The 15,473-nt window shown below is 38.6% G+C and overlaps 1 protein-coding gene across 6 annotated transcripts in view; it reads left to right on the top strand.

Moving 5' to 3' along the window:
• Nucleotides 1-14,179, top strand: part of LOC124138095 (hexokinase-1-like) — a 68,865-nt gene extending 54,686 nt beyond the window's left edge. For all 6 annotated transcript variants that reach the window (XM_048393264.1, XM_048393261.1, XM_048393262.1 and 3 more), the window contains exons 7-10: nt 1,631-1,786; nt 2,003-2,142; nt 3,730-3,863; nt 4,724-14,179. In XM_048393264.1, the coding sequence (XP_048249221.1) occupies nt 1,631-1,786; nt 2,003-2,142; nt 3,730-3,863; nt 4,724-4,855 (562 nt within the window). In that variant the 3' untranslated portion in view covers nt 4,856-14,179. The remainder of the gene's footprint in view (nt 1-1,630; nt 1,787-2,002; nt 2,143-3,729; nt 3,864-4,723) is intronic.
• Nucleotides 14,180-15,473: the final 1,294 nt, after the last annotated feature.

The following is a 15,473-nucleotide window of genomic DNA, read 5'->3' as shown; positions in this document are numbered from 1 at the left end:
GTAGTAGTAGTAGTAGTATTCCATCAATAGTGGCAAACAGATGTAAGTAGTAGTAGTAGTAGTAGTAGTAGTAGTAGTAGTATTCCATCAATAGTGGCAAACAGATGTAAGTAGTAGTAGTAGTAGTAGTAGTAGTAGTAGTAGTAGTATTCCATCAATAGTGGCAAACAGATGTAAGTAGTAGTAGTAGTAGTAGTAGTAGTAGTAGTAGTAGTATTCCATCAATAGTGGCAAACAGATGTAAGTAGTAGTAGTAGTAGTAGTAGTAGTAGTAGTAGTAGTAGTAGTAATAATAGTCCATTTATGTGGCGCTGTACTCCATGCATAAGTATGCTGTAAGCGCAGAGACGTTTATTACCCATGTGCGAAAGAGCTGTGATCCTGATAGCCTGTGGCTAGCAATATTTTTGTTGGGCTAAAGATAGTGAAATGTCCCCAGCCCCACTGGCTGCTGAAATGTTTACGGTGATATTTGTATGCTCTCCCGTTTCAATACGGCCATAAAATAAAATAAATGAATTGATATGTGTAACAAAGTGAGGTTGCAAGATCAGAGTTATCCCCCTTTATATTGTTTGAGTGACTGGTCAATGTAAGACTGAGCATAATAAACACATTTTGATTGGTTGAAATTTGAAGATTAACCAGTCACAAGCTGTGTTACAACTTTGAAAACCCATGTTAGATGAAAATAAACTGGCACATATGTAAGCTAGTGGAATTTGGACTGGCCAATAATGTTTCAGGCAAGCTAGCCCATATGGCCAGCAATATCTTTGGACTTGATCACACACTGACGAAGGAAATGTTGTTATTGAAAATTAAGCACCACTCCCACCAAACGACATAATAAAGCAGCACTACTCCAGATTAATAATTAGAAATCCAGAGGAACTCGTCATAGTACTTATGTTAAACAAGTCTAGATTACTGCAGTATCTGAAAATGAAGAGAGTCTCTCGGCTCCTTTTTATTATATTTTTATTAAGATAATTTAACACACACACAAACAAATTTTTCTGTAAGATATGTTCACTTCAGAGACTAGATGTTGGTCTCCATTTTCAGTAGAATTTAGTGTTATTATGAGCTTACTAGACTGAACAGAATTTTACTAGACTCGGGTGTCTGACTTGTGACTAAAGTTGCAGACTGATATGATCCTTTGGTATTACCAGTGTACATTTCAAACGGTGTGTATTGGAATATAGTTTCTGGTGTATAGGTTAAAAATATATAATAGATTTCGTTATTATTTATATCGTTTAACCTAGACTTCAATCAGAAATTCATTCACAAATTATGTTTTCCTTCGAAATTGATTGGCAAAACTGCTGAAATGTGGAAGTGCTTTTTCTCTTATGTTGTTGTTTCCTGTGTCCCGGACAACCAAGTGGAAGCGTCTGACTTTGACGTTGTAATATTTACTTTGGAAGGTAGAAAAAAGGATCTGCAGGTACAGTGTCAATCATTGTCAAACACTGTAAACCCCCAATATATCACAGTGTGTATCTCAATACAGATCCCTATATAGCAGTATATTACAACACAAATCTTTTGCCAATACAAAGTGATGTAAATGATGTAAGTAGTATGCTATTCCCACTTACCCCCAAACCATGTGTTGCAGATACGAGAAGATGATCTCGGGGATGTACATGGGGGAGATAGCTCGGCTGGTCCTCGAGCGACTTCGCAAAAATGGATTACTGTTCAGAGGTCGCGGCTCGGAGGAACTCTCCACAAGGGGGCGCTTCTACACAAAATATGTATCTGAAATTGAGAGGTGAGAAAGGATAGGGTTTTTGGATATTTTTAAATGAATCGTTTTTATTATGACATTTGATGATAATAATAATAATGACAATAATTATAAATATAAGAATTCTGCTTGTATAGTGCTAAACCTAAACAATAAATCATTCTCAGAGCTTTCCATTTTCTGGTCAGTTCCAGTCCATAACACTATGTTGTAGATACATCTTCTGTCTTTAAATTTCAGTGATGTAGATGACGGCTTCAAGAACACAAAGCAGGTGTTTGATGAGCTGAACATTGAAGAATTCACGGAAGATGACTGTCGCATAGCCCAGTATGTCTGCCAGGCAGTGTCTACTAGAGCCGCATACCTAGCCTCCGCTGGTACGTATCTGAAGCAGTCTAGACTTTATCTTTGTGTGTAACACATGAGGATTCTGGGGCCAAACATCCATGCTTGCCATAAGCTGTCTATGTGCACGGGTGGCCCAGTCATTTAAGGCGCCGCGATTCGCTGAGGGCACGCCAGAAACCTATGATTGTGGGTTCGAATCCCGGTTCCCTCGATTATGTTTCTAGGTTTGTCAGCACCATACCCGTGCTCATGGGTTTCACCAAAGTGGTAAACGTCTGAGACCTGCATCACTTCGGGCTTTCCTCCCACATTAAGCTGACACGCCGGGATATAACTGGAATACTGTTTACTGGAATACTGATTGTGTGTTGCTGGATGGATCGTTGCTCAAGCTGTCTAACACTAGTTTGCCATTGTGGACTAATTGTGTTCTGGTTGCTATTACATGTCAGGTACCCATGAAGTTCTGGGGTAGAATAGGTCTTCAGCAACCCATGCTTGCCATAACAGGTGACTATGCTTGTAAGAGGTGACTAAAGGGAGCGGGCCGTCAGGCTCGCTGACTTGGTTGATGCATGTCATAGTACATCTTCCCGAGGCAAGAGAGTTAACTGACTATAAAGTCCAGTTTCAACCCTTGCCGAACTAGGCTGAAATTCCTGGGCTCAATCGTAGCGCCACCGATGGTTATTATGAGTTATGTCCCTTCTAAGCATCTCCTATGGACCAATCCGATTCCATCACTTGCATTCATTTCAAACAAAATGGCGGCGCCTAGTCAAGATGATCTGATAGATAATCAAGATCTATATTGTGATATAACAGGTCTTACATCGCGAGTTGGCGGTGTGCATGCTTTGCAAATCCTGCAATCGACCGAAATCTGCACGACAGTTTACGAACCGGATTTTGATTTTGATTGGACTATACATAGACTTGTTAGTCCAGCCAAAATGTACCTCCATAATACCAGCCTAGTTCGGCAAGGGTGGAAACTGGACTTTTAAAGTCAGTTAACTCTCTTGCCTCGGGAAGATGGTCATAGTATCCCAATTGCGTGGATCGATGTTCATGATGTCAGTGACCGGATTGTCTGGTGCAGACTCGATTATTTACAGATCGCTGTCGTATAGCTTGAATATTGCTGAGTGCGGCATTAAACAACAAACAAACAGAACATGTCAGGTATACTGCTGACACACTCACTCACTCACTACCTGGAACTGCCTCCTTGTCTGGTGGATTTACTGATTGGTCAGTGGATCGATCCTGGGGGAGCGACATACCAAAAGAGGGTAAAAGGTAGAACTTTTTGGTATCCTTCCTGACCCTCCTCATTAAGGGGATAAAATACAGACTGGTCGGCTTGGAGTCTGTATACTGTGTCTGAGAGGGATATCCATGTTTGAGTGTGGCATGGTATCTCAATGGGCTAGCACAATAAAACTGGCCTAAGGGCTGACTGGTACAAGCGGTCAGCCCCTTTCCTTCACACTTGCTATAATCTTTCACCTGATGCAACATTAAACCCCATTTCACATCCCCACTCACTGCCTTGTCTATTGCTACAGTTCTTGTTATCCTTGTTTTTTCATCTCTTGGTCGTTCTTTTAAAGGTATCGCATGTCTTCTGAACAAGATGGGACGTCCCGAGGTTGTTGTGGGTGTGGACGGGTCACTCTACCGCTTCCACCCTCACTTCCATGATCTCATGATGGAAAAAGTACAGAAGCTGGCTCCAGATGTCAGAGTGAGTTGTCTCCCTTAGACCAGACATTGGCTTGTGTACACACTACACTCTTAGAAATATCCATGGGTAGTGATAGCTATTTCTGTTTAAGAACTCAAGAAAAATAGGGGAATTACTAAGAATTTAATAAATAAAAACAACATCTGACTGCTGTGTTGTCAGACAATACCACTCAATATTCTACACTGAAATTACCTGAAGACATTTATGTAAAAAGGTTTGAATCTTTTTATTGTTAACTTGTTTTGCAACAGGTGATTTACATGATGGACTTGGGGCTAGAGTTTCGGACTGATGCTAAAAGTATAAAGTTACGAGTTATAAATGTTATATTTGGGATAACAATATCTTTGTAGAGTGCAGATTCGAGTTCTTTTTTGAAGAGTACAGATTCGAGTCCAGGACTCATTTGCACTGAGTAGGTTAGATCGCTGACTTTGTGTGCTGGCGAATAGGTGCCTCACTCTGGCAGTGTGGGTTTGAATCCCGGACGGGACTCAACCCTAAGAAGTACGAGAATCTGTACTTTATAAAGAAAGTTATCCCAAATATAACATCTGTTACATTTGACCACTTTCTAAATGGCATTGGGTGTTCATGTAAAGTTACACTTTAAGAATAATTATTCTATTTCAGTATCGACTGTTTGATCACAGGGCGGTCGGGTAGCCTAGTGGTTAAAGCGTTCGCTCGTCACGCCGAAGACCTGGGTTCGATTCCCGACATGGGTACAATGTGTGAAGCCCATTTCTGGTGTCCCCTGCCGTGATATTGCTGGAATATTGCTAAAAGCGGCGTAAAACCATACTCACTCACTCACTGTTTGATCACATGAAATCTTCAATGTTACTGTGTTTCAGTTCAAGCTTATGTTGTCCCATGACGGGAGCGGGAAGGGTGCAGCCTTGGTTGCCGCGGTAGCCAACAGACTTCGCGATGAGAAGGCGAAACGGATTGCTGATGGTGTGACAGGCCTCACGCTACAGGATTAATGTTATGGGAACTTAGGACTTAATTTGTGATGTTGTTCCAGACTGTGAGTGCTGGATGTACCGCTTCTAACGGACCATCTGTATATTCACTAAACCTAGGAGGCACTGATACAGACACTTGGCTTTCCAACTGTGTGGAGTGTAGAGAACGACACTATTTCTTCACAAGAAGTGACAGACTACACTGCAAGAACAACGTCAGGATACATGTAGTGTCAATTGATGTCACATCTTTATGGACGACCAACGCTAGCCTTCAACTGTTTAGATGGGCTGTGAAAGGGTAGTTTTGATAGAACCATTCGCTGGTGATCGTTTTAATGATGTTGGCTACACATCTGGTTTGATGGTTCCTAGTTGTAGCCTTGAGGGTTATGTTCGACTCTGCGGTGTGTGCATGTGTGCTTGGCCAATATAGATGGGCTGGTAAAACTAGTGCCAATGGGAGATCTATGTTTGAATGGCTTGGACATGTACTTGGGATATAATATGTTGAAAGGGATCATATTGTGATTATCAGTTATAAGACAGTCGCTTTGACAGGGGCTGTATTGCAAGCAGTGACTTTGAGTGTTTACATGAAAGCCAACCTTTGTTTATGACTGAGCATTGAAACACATAATTTATGGTGTAAATTTAGGTTGTATTCTGCGATGCCACTCTTGTACGTTGGAACTGTTTTATGCTGGAGCTCCTCCAACTGGGGCCACCTCTCGATGGCATCGGGTGAACTCAGTCACTTGATGGATATACAGACAGGTGGTTGGTACGACGTTGTTGTTGTTGTTTGTTGTTACTGTTGCCACCAGTTGTTGTGTTTTTGTTTAGGGTGTACTTGCACAGCTCAACCAATGTGCTGCTTTCCTTTCACAGAGTAGAATGTTCTTCTTCACTGGGTAGAGCGTACCTTTTCACTGAATAGAGCGTTCTTCTGCAGTGGCTAGAGCATTCTGTTTCACTGATTAGAGCGTTCTCCCTCACTGAATAGAGCGTTCTCCCTCACTGAATAGAGTGTTCTTCTGCAGTGGGTAGAGCATTCTGTCTCACTGAATAGAGAGTTCTCCCTCACTGAATAGAGCGTTCTCCCTCACTGAATAGAGTGTTCTTCCGCAGTGGGTAGATGTTCCTCCTCACTGGGTAGTAATTCGACCAGATCTTGTACATATCAAAAGTAATAGCCAAGTGGGGTCTAGTTACCATACTTACACATGCAGAGGGAGATGTCTGTTTGGCTGAAAATGGTTTTACTATTTGTGGGTGAAGTCAGAATGAGGCGTACTAAGCAAGATATATCTCCAAGGGACACTGTTGGCATTTGTCACTTGTTTTAGTGGAAACTTGTCATACAGTTGTCGAGTCTTGTGTATCATGATAAATGCATTCAATGGATCTGAGAAGTTGACCCAGATAATTCTCCACTGTCATTTCAAGATACATTTCATATGTTGGAGTTGTCTCCCTTTAACTACTCTGACAAGAACTTACCGTGCATTTTATGCTTACAGGGCAAAATGTGACTTGTTTTGTTTGCAGTAGATGAGGGAGTTAGTGGATGGTGTGAAATGAGGTGCTTTCTGACTGATCACATGGACAAACAAAAGAAACCATTATGGAAAATTGGTGGATTGAAAGTTACCTCCCTTGCCCCCAATGGCAGAATTGTCCTTGGTTTTTATTTCCACAAAGTGTCATGTTTATGTGTTCCGCATCATGGAAAGGTATTGTTTGATGTATCTTGCTTGGTACACTGTTAGTAAGTGTTGATACCTGTACAGTCAGTGGAGGTCCAGAGAATATACTTGTATTGTAGAGTAGTAGCTGGGGAAATAGTATCTGACAGAATGTCAGGGACGCTTCTGTCACTCATCACCTGTAACATTCAACCACATCTCGGAGCATTCACAGGTTTTATCAAGACATCCTAGCAGCTCATTAGCTTCAGAATCTCATAATAATTGTCATTCCAAGAGAACAACTAGACGGATGGTGTCAGAAACATGGATACATCTCATCATGATTATTTGTGTATTGTTAGGACGCGAAAACCGAAGCTAGTCATCGTGAGCATTATGAATCAGATTAATGAATAAGGAGAATTGTTGAATTTTAAATACTCATGGAAATTTTCAAGTTTGAAGATCTTGTGGTTGAAGTACTAGAGACTTGTTTGTATTGATCTCATTCTCCAGGCTGTGATCTGAGATTGTTAAACTCTCTAGATCCTGAACTGCATATTGTCAATGTACATGGCACTAGCTTACTATCAAACAGCCTTGCTCGAAGGCTGTACTGCAAGAAAAGTCCATGGATGTGTAGCAATCTTCCTAATAGGCAAGTCTAGATATGTGGACGGTACAAGGACTCCAGTCTCTTATAGGGACAACTTGTTCTTATTATTTACATAAGCTAGAAATTATGATTTAAACTAATAGTTATTGCCTTAGAGGCTTGTGCAAGTCTAACGATCAAACATCTGATGCAGATTCAAAATACAAGCAGGCTCACTGTTATTTATAAGCCCCCTGACCCCTGTTTTGCTTATTGGACATATGTAAAAAAAAAGCTTCAAATGACCCCTACAACCAATGAAAACACAGTTCCTTGCCTTGATGTGATTGGACTGCTGGTAATATTTCCCTAAAACCCAACTCCCTCACTGACTTACATCTCTGACTCGTTCAGGGTTTCACAGGACACAAAATATTGCGTCTTTACAAATTACACTTTTAAACGGAGACTGAACACAATTAATTCACGTTGCGAGTAATTGGGGACAGAATTAGTATTTGTTTATATAATTGTTTATAGAAAGATTAAAGCATTGATGTCATATTGCTGCTATTTCTATCCTAGTGAGAAACACACTCAGTCTTGTGAATTTCAGTGGTGGAATTTTGTCAATCGAACATTGATCTCTCCATCTATGATAGGCTAAAGCAGTCTTCTTGGAAATCAGTGGAACCGAGCCACGTGTCGCAAGTCTTGGACCTCCAAGTTGTTCCCTTGGACTTGAAAAAATATATAGACCCAGATAATCCCATGCTTTTTCATAGCAATTTGTGTTTCTAATCTCCTATGCTTTACCAGAGTCTTATGATAGTCATAACCCCGGGATAGCTGTGCAGAATAACCCAGCGACCTTTGTAACCTTTTGTATATGTGCTAAGACTCTGTACGTAACAAACATACACAAGCCATTTAAAAAGGATATGGACACATAGGTGCTAGCAGAGTTGTATCCCTTAGCTGTTACAGGATCTAATTCATTCGCATTATGACCCTTGGTTCGTTAGCTCCATGCCAGTGTTCGTGGATTTATATGACTTTCCTCCCACATTAAGCTGACAGGCCTTAATTTTACTGAAATAATGTGCGACCTTTACCCACCTCACTTACACTCACTGGATCAAAGATAACTTGTTGATAGGGGGCCAGGCAATTCCCTGTGATGGTAAATACTCGATGTGAGAAGACTTTGGTTCATGAGCACAATGTAATGATTTGAATTAAGTAAATTTGACATGTTAATTTCACTGAGGCCAGTATCTCAAATATTTATGCTTTTGATACTTTTTGAGAATTTTTACCGAAGAATTTACCTGTTTAATCTTACACTTGAATATCATCTATAAATAATTTCTAAAATTATTTTACTGTTCTGTAGAACTTTGGTTTTGAATCAGTGATGGGTAATTGACACTACCTGTGGTAATTTATGGTCATATCAAGCCTCATGGTGTCTGCACTGGTACATATTACCAGGCAATGTTATGATAAGATAAACCGCATATTTCTATTAGGGCTGGGACGATACACCAACTATCCGATGCGTATCGCGATACCTTGCTCTTGATACAATACGTATCACGATACTTACATGTGCTCTTATCTGTACTGCATAAGCCATCTTTTTCATAGACAGGATGGCCAAATACCTGGCACACTAATGATTTACAGTTGGCAGTGTCAAGTATCGCGCAATGGATAAAAATATTTACATTTTCACTACTCGTTTTCCCTTGTAATTAGTGTTTGGTGTAACATTATTAAAGGTAAAAATTGATACTTTTTACATAATGTGCAACTGTGATCAATACTTCCATTAAGAAGTAAAAAATCGCGATCTACCAATGCATCAGTGTATCGTCCCGCTACTAATTTCTATTTTGTACACTTGTTTTAGGGTGACCACGACACAGTAGTCCATGTATATATGAAATGCCGGCCGCTGTGTTACAGCTGTTTCCCAGTGATTTGTATAATGTTATTGTTTCAGTATGCAGTTGTTATACAGTCTGAACAACAGGGGTGATGTGATGTTGGGACTGTCTCATAAGATATTGACAAGTCTTTGAAACGCATTTAGAAGTGATACACATAAGGAAGAGAATTTATGGAAGTCAACTTCTTATGAGGAACACAAGGTTTCCTTCACCAGATGAAGGAGTAAGCATATACTCCGAAACGTTGTTCCTCATATTAAAGAAGTTGACATCCATAAATTCTGTTCCTTAAGATATTAACATATATCATGTTTCAAAGGATATTTCCATATGGCTAGACCAATTTCTGTTCATGTTTTGTGGAGGGTTTTCTCTACATTTTGTTATAGCAAGAAAAAGTAAAAAAGTATTTTGTTCATTCCCATTTTCAAATAACTGTATTATTACATTTATTTTTACTTAATGTATGAACAACACTGACATTGTTTATTATTTCTGATAATAACTTACATTATTTTCTTAGATAATGTGTATAACAAATACTTTTGGTTACGACCCTGTTCAACAAAGCTGTCTTAGCGCAAAGTAGATCATAACTCCCGTTCTTTAACACTGACCTACGGCAGTCGTAGCTCTAAGATCGATTTGTGAAACAGGACTGTTGTCTTTGAACAATACTAATGTTCAAGTATGTTTATTTTGAATTGAATCTGATCCAATCCGAAAAATGTCATGCCCATGACCTTTTGAGACGGTCCCTCTCCTTGCCTTGTTTACTATGCACACTCAACACTTAGGGTGCACCATTAGTGATCTCTGAATGTGATACATGGGGAACATAGTATGTGTGGGTACATATGTGTGTGTGTAGGCATGTGTGTGAGGTGTGAATACAAGATAATTGTGTATGTTATCCTGCCCATACTGATGTGTACGGCAATAGTTATCTCTGCCTGTTAGTCTCCTCAAAACACTTTGCTTTTTGACACACTACCATCCTGACCAATATTATTGTATTATTATAAGATAATTATATTGTATTGTGATGGCTATTATGTTAAGAGACTGACAATTTCTCTGAATGTTGTTATAATTGTTTTGTTGGCACACAAGGTATGGTTATAGTCTCTCTGGAGGATGTCATCATGAAAGTGTTAGGAAAGTAGCAGTAATGAGTCAGATTTGCTGTGTATCGTTTAGAGAAGAGATAAAACCAAAATTTCAATTTCCAATACAGATGAAATATATATGTATGAAGATTATGTACCATTAGTTTATTTAAGGGTGCAAGGTCAAACTTACAAGGTTTCATGAGCTGAATATATTGGGCATAAAAGGAAAATCCCAGTATGATTGTCAACTATTAAATTGCAAACGATTTCCTTTGTATTTAATGCCATGGATTGATGTAAATGCTTGTCGTAAGAGACGATTAATGGGATTGGGTGGTCAGACTTGGTTGATGCATGTCATCGTATTTCAATTGTGTAGATCGATGCTCTTGATTCCCCACATGGGTACAATGTGTGAAGACCATTTCTGGAGTCCCCCTCCGTGATATTGCTGGAATACAAAAAAACAAACATACTCACTCACTCACTCTGCAGTGAACAAAGAATAATGGGTGAGTGCGTATTGTTTACTAAAACATACTTTGCTGGCAAAGAAAAACAGATTTGTAGGTAAAATATTCATCTTTTCTGAAAACGAAAATGTAAATATGATCATGCACCTTTAATGATCAGGGTTAAATCCAGCCATTCCAGTCCTGACGTGAACCCCTTGACCTTACGTTAAATGTACACAGTGACATTGTACCCTATTGTTTACAGTTTTATTTTTACACACAGCTTTTTAGTGCTAACTAAGGGTCTATTATGTGTTATCACCCATGGTAAGTTATTTTTGTTTTTTTATTCATTTTTTTGTATCATTTATTAACAACATTTATTTACCATCTATATTTATTGGGGCTGGAATACTGCCATTAAGATCATAAAAATAACAATAAGACACTAAAACACATGTGCATTGTAAATATTATATTAAAGATAAGTTTTATTTACCAATATACTTTCATTATTTTGTACCAAGTATTTGTATTGTTATTTTGAAACATGTAATTATTTTGTTCATTGTTTTGTGTTGCTAAGTCTGGTTATTTGTGAAAAGTAAAGTCGGGTTTTAGGGAAGGGAAGGGTCTGGTCAACTTGACTCATTCTTAGATCAGGATCGATAGATTGTCATACAGAGATTGTTACTGTTATTTGCTGAGGCGTGATACAACTATTGTGCATGTATTATATAGAAAGAATGGTGTTAATCTTCCAGATTTGTTGTAAATATAATTGTATAGACAAGTGAGTTTTATTTACTGACATTGGTTCATTCACTTTATTTCAGAATTGTACATAAAATGTCATGGTCTTTGTGTATAGATGGTGCATTTCCAGTGTACAAGAACATCAAATTTGTAGTAGGAAGTAAATTATTTGGTGTTTTTGTAACATAAATAAACTGTTTCAGAGAAATAGATGTTTGTAATGAAAACTACATGTTATTTTAGGGGTGATGGGTACCTTTGTGGTTAAAGTGTTGCTTGTCAGACCCGAGTTCGATTTCCCACATGGGTATAGTGTGAGAAACCCATATCTTGTAACGCTGTGGTATATCAGCGGTAGAAATTAGCACTAGTCCTGCAGTCCTTGTGAAACTACCCAATAGTTAAGGTATCAGAAGGACTACTAGAAATTTACCATTTTTAAGGGTTTTGCTATGTTACCATTATAAGGACTAGTGGACTAAAACTGTTAGTTTCTACCGCTGGGTATTGCAGGAATATTGCTAAAAATGGCATTAAACCACCACATTCACTCACTCACTCACTCACTCACATTTGTCGTACAGACAGCCCCACAAGCACAAAGAACAAAACTAGCGGTTTAAGGAATCTTTCAGTGGTTTACAAGTTGTACTTTGAAAGCAGGAAAACAAATACTCATGTTAGCATCCACAAGTAATTTTTATCAGGACATCCAGTAAAGTTCTTTCAACAAAAAGGAAAAAGATTTTGGGTCATATTTTCAAGTTATTATTTTTAATATCTCAGACCCTGCTGAATAAAATATCAAGATCGCCACCAAAGATGAAATAGATTCTCCCTCAGCACTTGACAGCAGGATGATCTTGTTCTTGATTTATTTATCTTCTCCATACAATCAGCTATTTGACACTGGTTTTGTCATAATGTGTTGCTGGTTTCAGTATGGTTCAGTTTCACCAGGATATTCAACAGCTGTGGCTGTACAAGAAAGTGATAGGCTGTACAAGAAAGTGATAGGCTGTACAAGGAAGTGATAGGTTGTACACAGCTCTAATGATACAGGTGGTTGCCATGTTTGTAAGTTACTCCGGACCCATCAAACAGAAACCCACCAGACACTTACACTGGAAACAGAGACACTTATCTGTATACAAAACAAAGTTGCTGTGAACAATAATTTTGTTAATCAGGGCCCACTTGCAGAAAGCGATCTTAGTGCTAAGATGATCGTAACTCCCATACTTGAACATAGGCTTACTATAGTCTTAGCGCTAAGATCGTTTTGTTCAAGTGGGCCCTGGACTATTGGGAATGCTATGATACTCATTAAGGGTTTCACTGTATTTGATATTAGTTTTGTACATTGGCACACTATGATATAGAAGGGGGCATGGGTGGCCCAGTCGTCTAAGGCGCTGCGATTCGCTGTGCAGAGTTGCTTCCCTTGGGCATGCCAGAAACTTATGATTGCGGGTTCGAATCCCGGTTCCCTCGATTATGTTTCTAGGTTTGTCAGCACCATACCTGTGCTTGTGGGTTTCACCAAAGTGGTTAACGTCTGAGACCTGTATCACTTCGGGCTTTCCTCCAATATTAAGCTGACATGGCAAGATATAACAGAAATTCTGTTAAAAGCCATCTTAAACCCAACTCACTCACTCACTCACTTTGATGTAGAAGAATTAAAACAAATGCTATCAAGCCATATTTCATCATCAGGTGTTTTTTTTAGCTGGTTTACGGTTGTGCCAACCCAAAGTGCTGAGAAAAAGGGGTAAAAAGCAACAACTAAAATCATTTTCACAGATATTTTGTCACCCCTGACCCGAATAAAGAAACACGAGAATACAAAATATTTGTAAACGATCTTGCAACCCAGTAACAAAACGAATTTGCCATCAATCAAATCAAGCATTTCTCACACCTTGTATTTTAAAATGTGTTGTATTTTTTTTATTTAGTCATGATTTAAAAGAACAAGTTCCATAGTCATAGTTTTAAGGGGCAAAGTCCAAAATCACACAAATTTCATGTCAGAGTTGAAAAAACCCTGAAATATAGAAATGTTCTTACAATTTTTATTGAAGGATTTGATTTCACAAATTTTGTGTTCCATGTCGCAAAGAACAGGATTTATGTCCTTACATCCTTACATATATTTTGATGTTTTTTTTATTTGAGTGGGATTACATGATGAATAGATACATAAATATTTTTATTTAACATTTTCATATTTTATCAGGTCTTATTTATAGGGACTGGGCATTTATTTTAGGTATGTGTGAGAGAAATTAAGGGGGAAGGGTCATGGAAAAATGACAGCGAAAGAGGGGACTCGCCAATATTAATGATATATATTATGAAATATATGACCGGTCCCTTACAATCAAAGATACTTCAGTGTAAATAAGTGGCACAGTGACATGGTAATTGTCTCTTGTTTATGAGGGTCATAGTGAGGTGAGTTCTCCACGTTTAGGACATATTGATATTGAAATGATAACATGAACAACATGGTATACGAGTGGTTCTTGCACATGTAGATAACAGGTGTATTTAGCAGGACAGAGTGACTCATTTGTATCGAATGTGTCAACAGCACTATTCTGATAATAGCTACTTGCCAATCGAAATAGATATTGTTAGCTTTGGCTCTTTATTTATATGCATATCAGTTATGTTTGCAACATGCTTGGCATAATCACAAACTGCTACATTTGTTTGAAGGTTGCTGGAATTGTCATGTGATGGAGATGAAATAAACATTCAACAGCCATAGATGCTGTGCTTGTCTTGTTTAAGTCTTGCCTCACTGTAGCCATTGGAGAAGGAAAGGAAACAGTGTCACGATGAACATGCCGATATAGCACATAGAGACTAACCACTGGCACAGGGAAATGATGTCCTACAGCCACAAGGAAGAAGTAACATATGGATACAATGTCTTAGTTTTATGAGGAAGTAAACAACACCTTTCCTCAAAACAAACTTATATTATGACAATGCATGTCTTGTTTTTATTATGTCCTCAGTGCCATACTGCCGCATGGAAATAATTCCCCATGTTGAAGTATAACTTACAAGGAAGCAATGTCACAAAGAAATAAGGAAACAATGTCCTACTGTCATAAGGAAACAATGTCCAACTGTCACAAGGAAACAATGTCCATTATGGTCATAAAACAATGTCCAACTGTCATAAGGAAACAATATACAACTGTCATAAGGAAACAATGTCCATCTGTCATAAGGAAACAATATCCAACTGTCATAAGGAAACATTGTCCAACTGTCTTAAGGAATCAATGTCCATCTGTCGTCATAAGGAAACATTGCCCAACTGTCACAAGGAAACAATGTCCAACTGTCATAAGAAACAATATACAACTGTCATAAGGAAACTGTCCATCTGTCATAAGGAAACAATATACAACTGTCATAAGGAAACTGTCCATCTGTCACAAGGAAACAATGTCCAACTGTCATAAGAAACAATATCCAACTGTCATAAGGAAACAATATCCAACTGTCACAAGAAAACAATGTCCAACTGTAATAAGGAAACAATGTCCATTTTGGCCATAAGAAAACAATGTCCAACTGTCGTCGCAAGGAAACAATGTCCAACTTTCATAAGGAAACAATATCCAACTGTCATCATAAGGAAACAATTGCCAACTGTCATAAGGAAACAGTGTCCATCTGTCGTCATAAGGAAACATTGTCCAACTGTCACAAGGAAACAATGTCCAACTGGTATAAGGAATCAATGTCCATCTGTCGTCATAAGGAAACATTGTCCAACTGTCACAAGGAAACAATGTCCAACTGTCATAAACAATATCCAACTGTCATGAGGAAACAATGTCCAACTGTCATAAGGAAACAATGTCCATTTTGGCCATAAGAAAACAATGTCCAACTGTCATAAGGAAACAATGTCCATTTTGGCCATAAGAAAACAATGTCCAACTGTCGTCGTAAGGAAACAATATCCAACTGTCATAAGGAAACTGTCCATCTTTCATCATAAGGAAACAATTGCCAACTGTCATCATAAGGAAACAATGTC

This window comes from Haliotis rufescens, unplaced genomic scaffold (genome assembly GCF_023055435.1).
Source record: "Haliotis rufescens isolate VD_foot unplaced genomic scaffold, xgHalRufe1.0.p SCAF_12, whole genome shotgun sequence".
Lineage (NCBI taxonomy): Eukaryota > Metazoa > Mollusca > Gastropoda > Lepetellida > Haliotidae > Haliotis > Haliotis rufescens.
The sequence above is the reverse complement of the archived record's forward strand: the minus strand, read 5'-3'. Positions and strand labels throughout refer to the sequence as shown.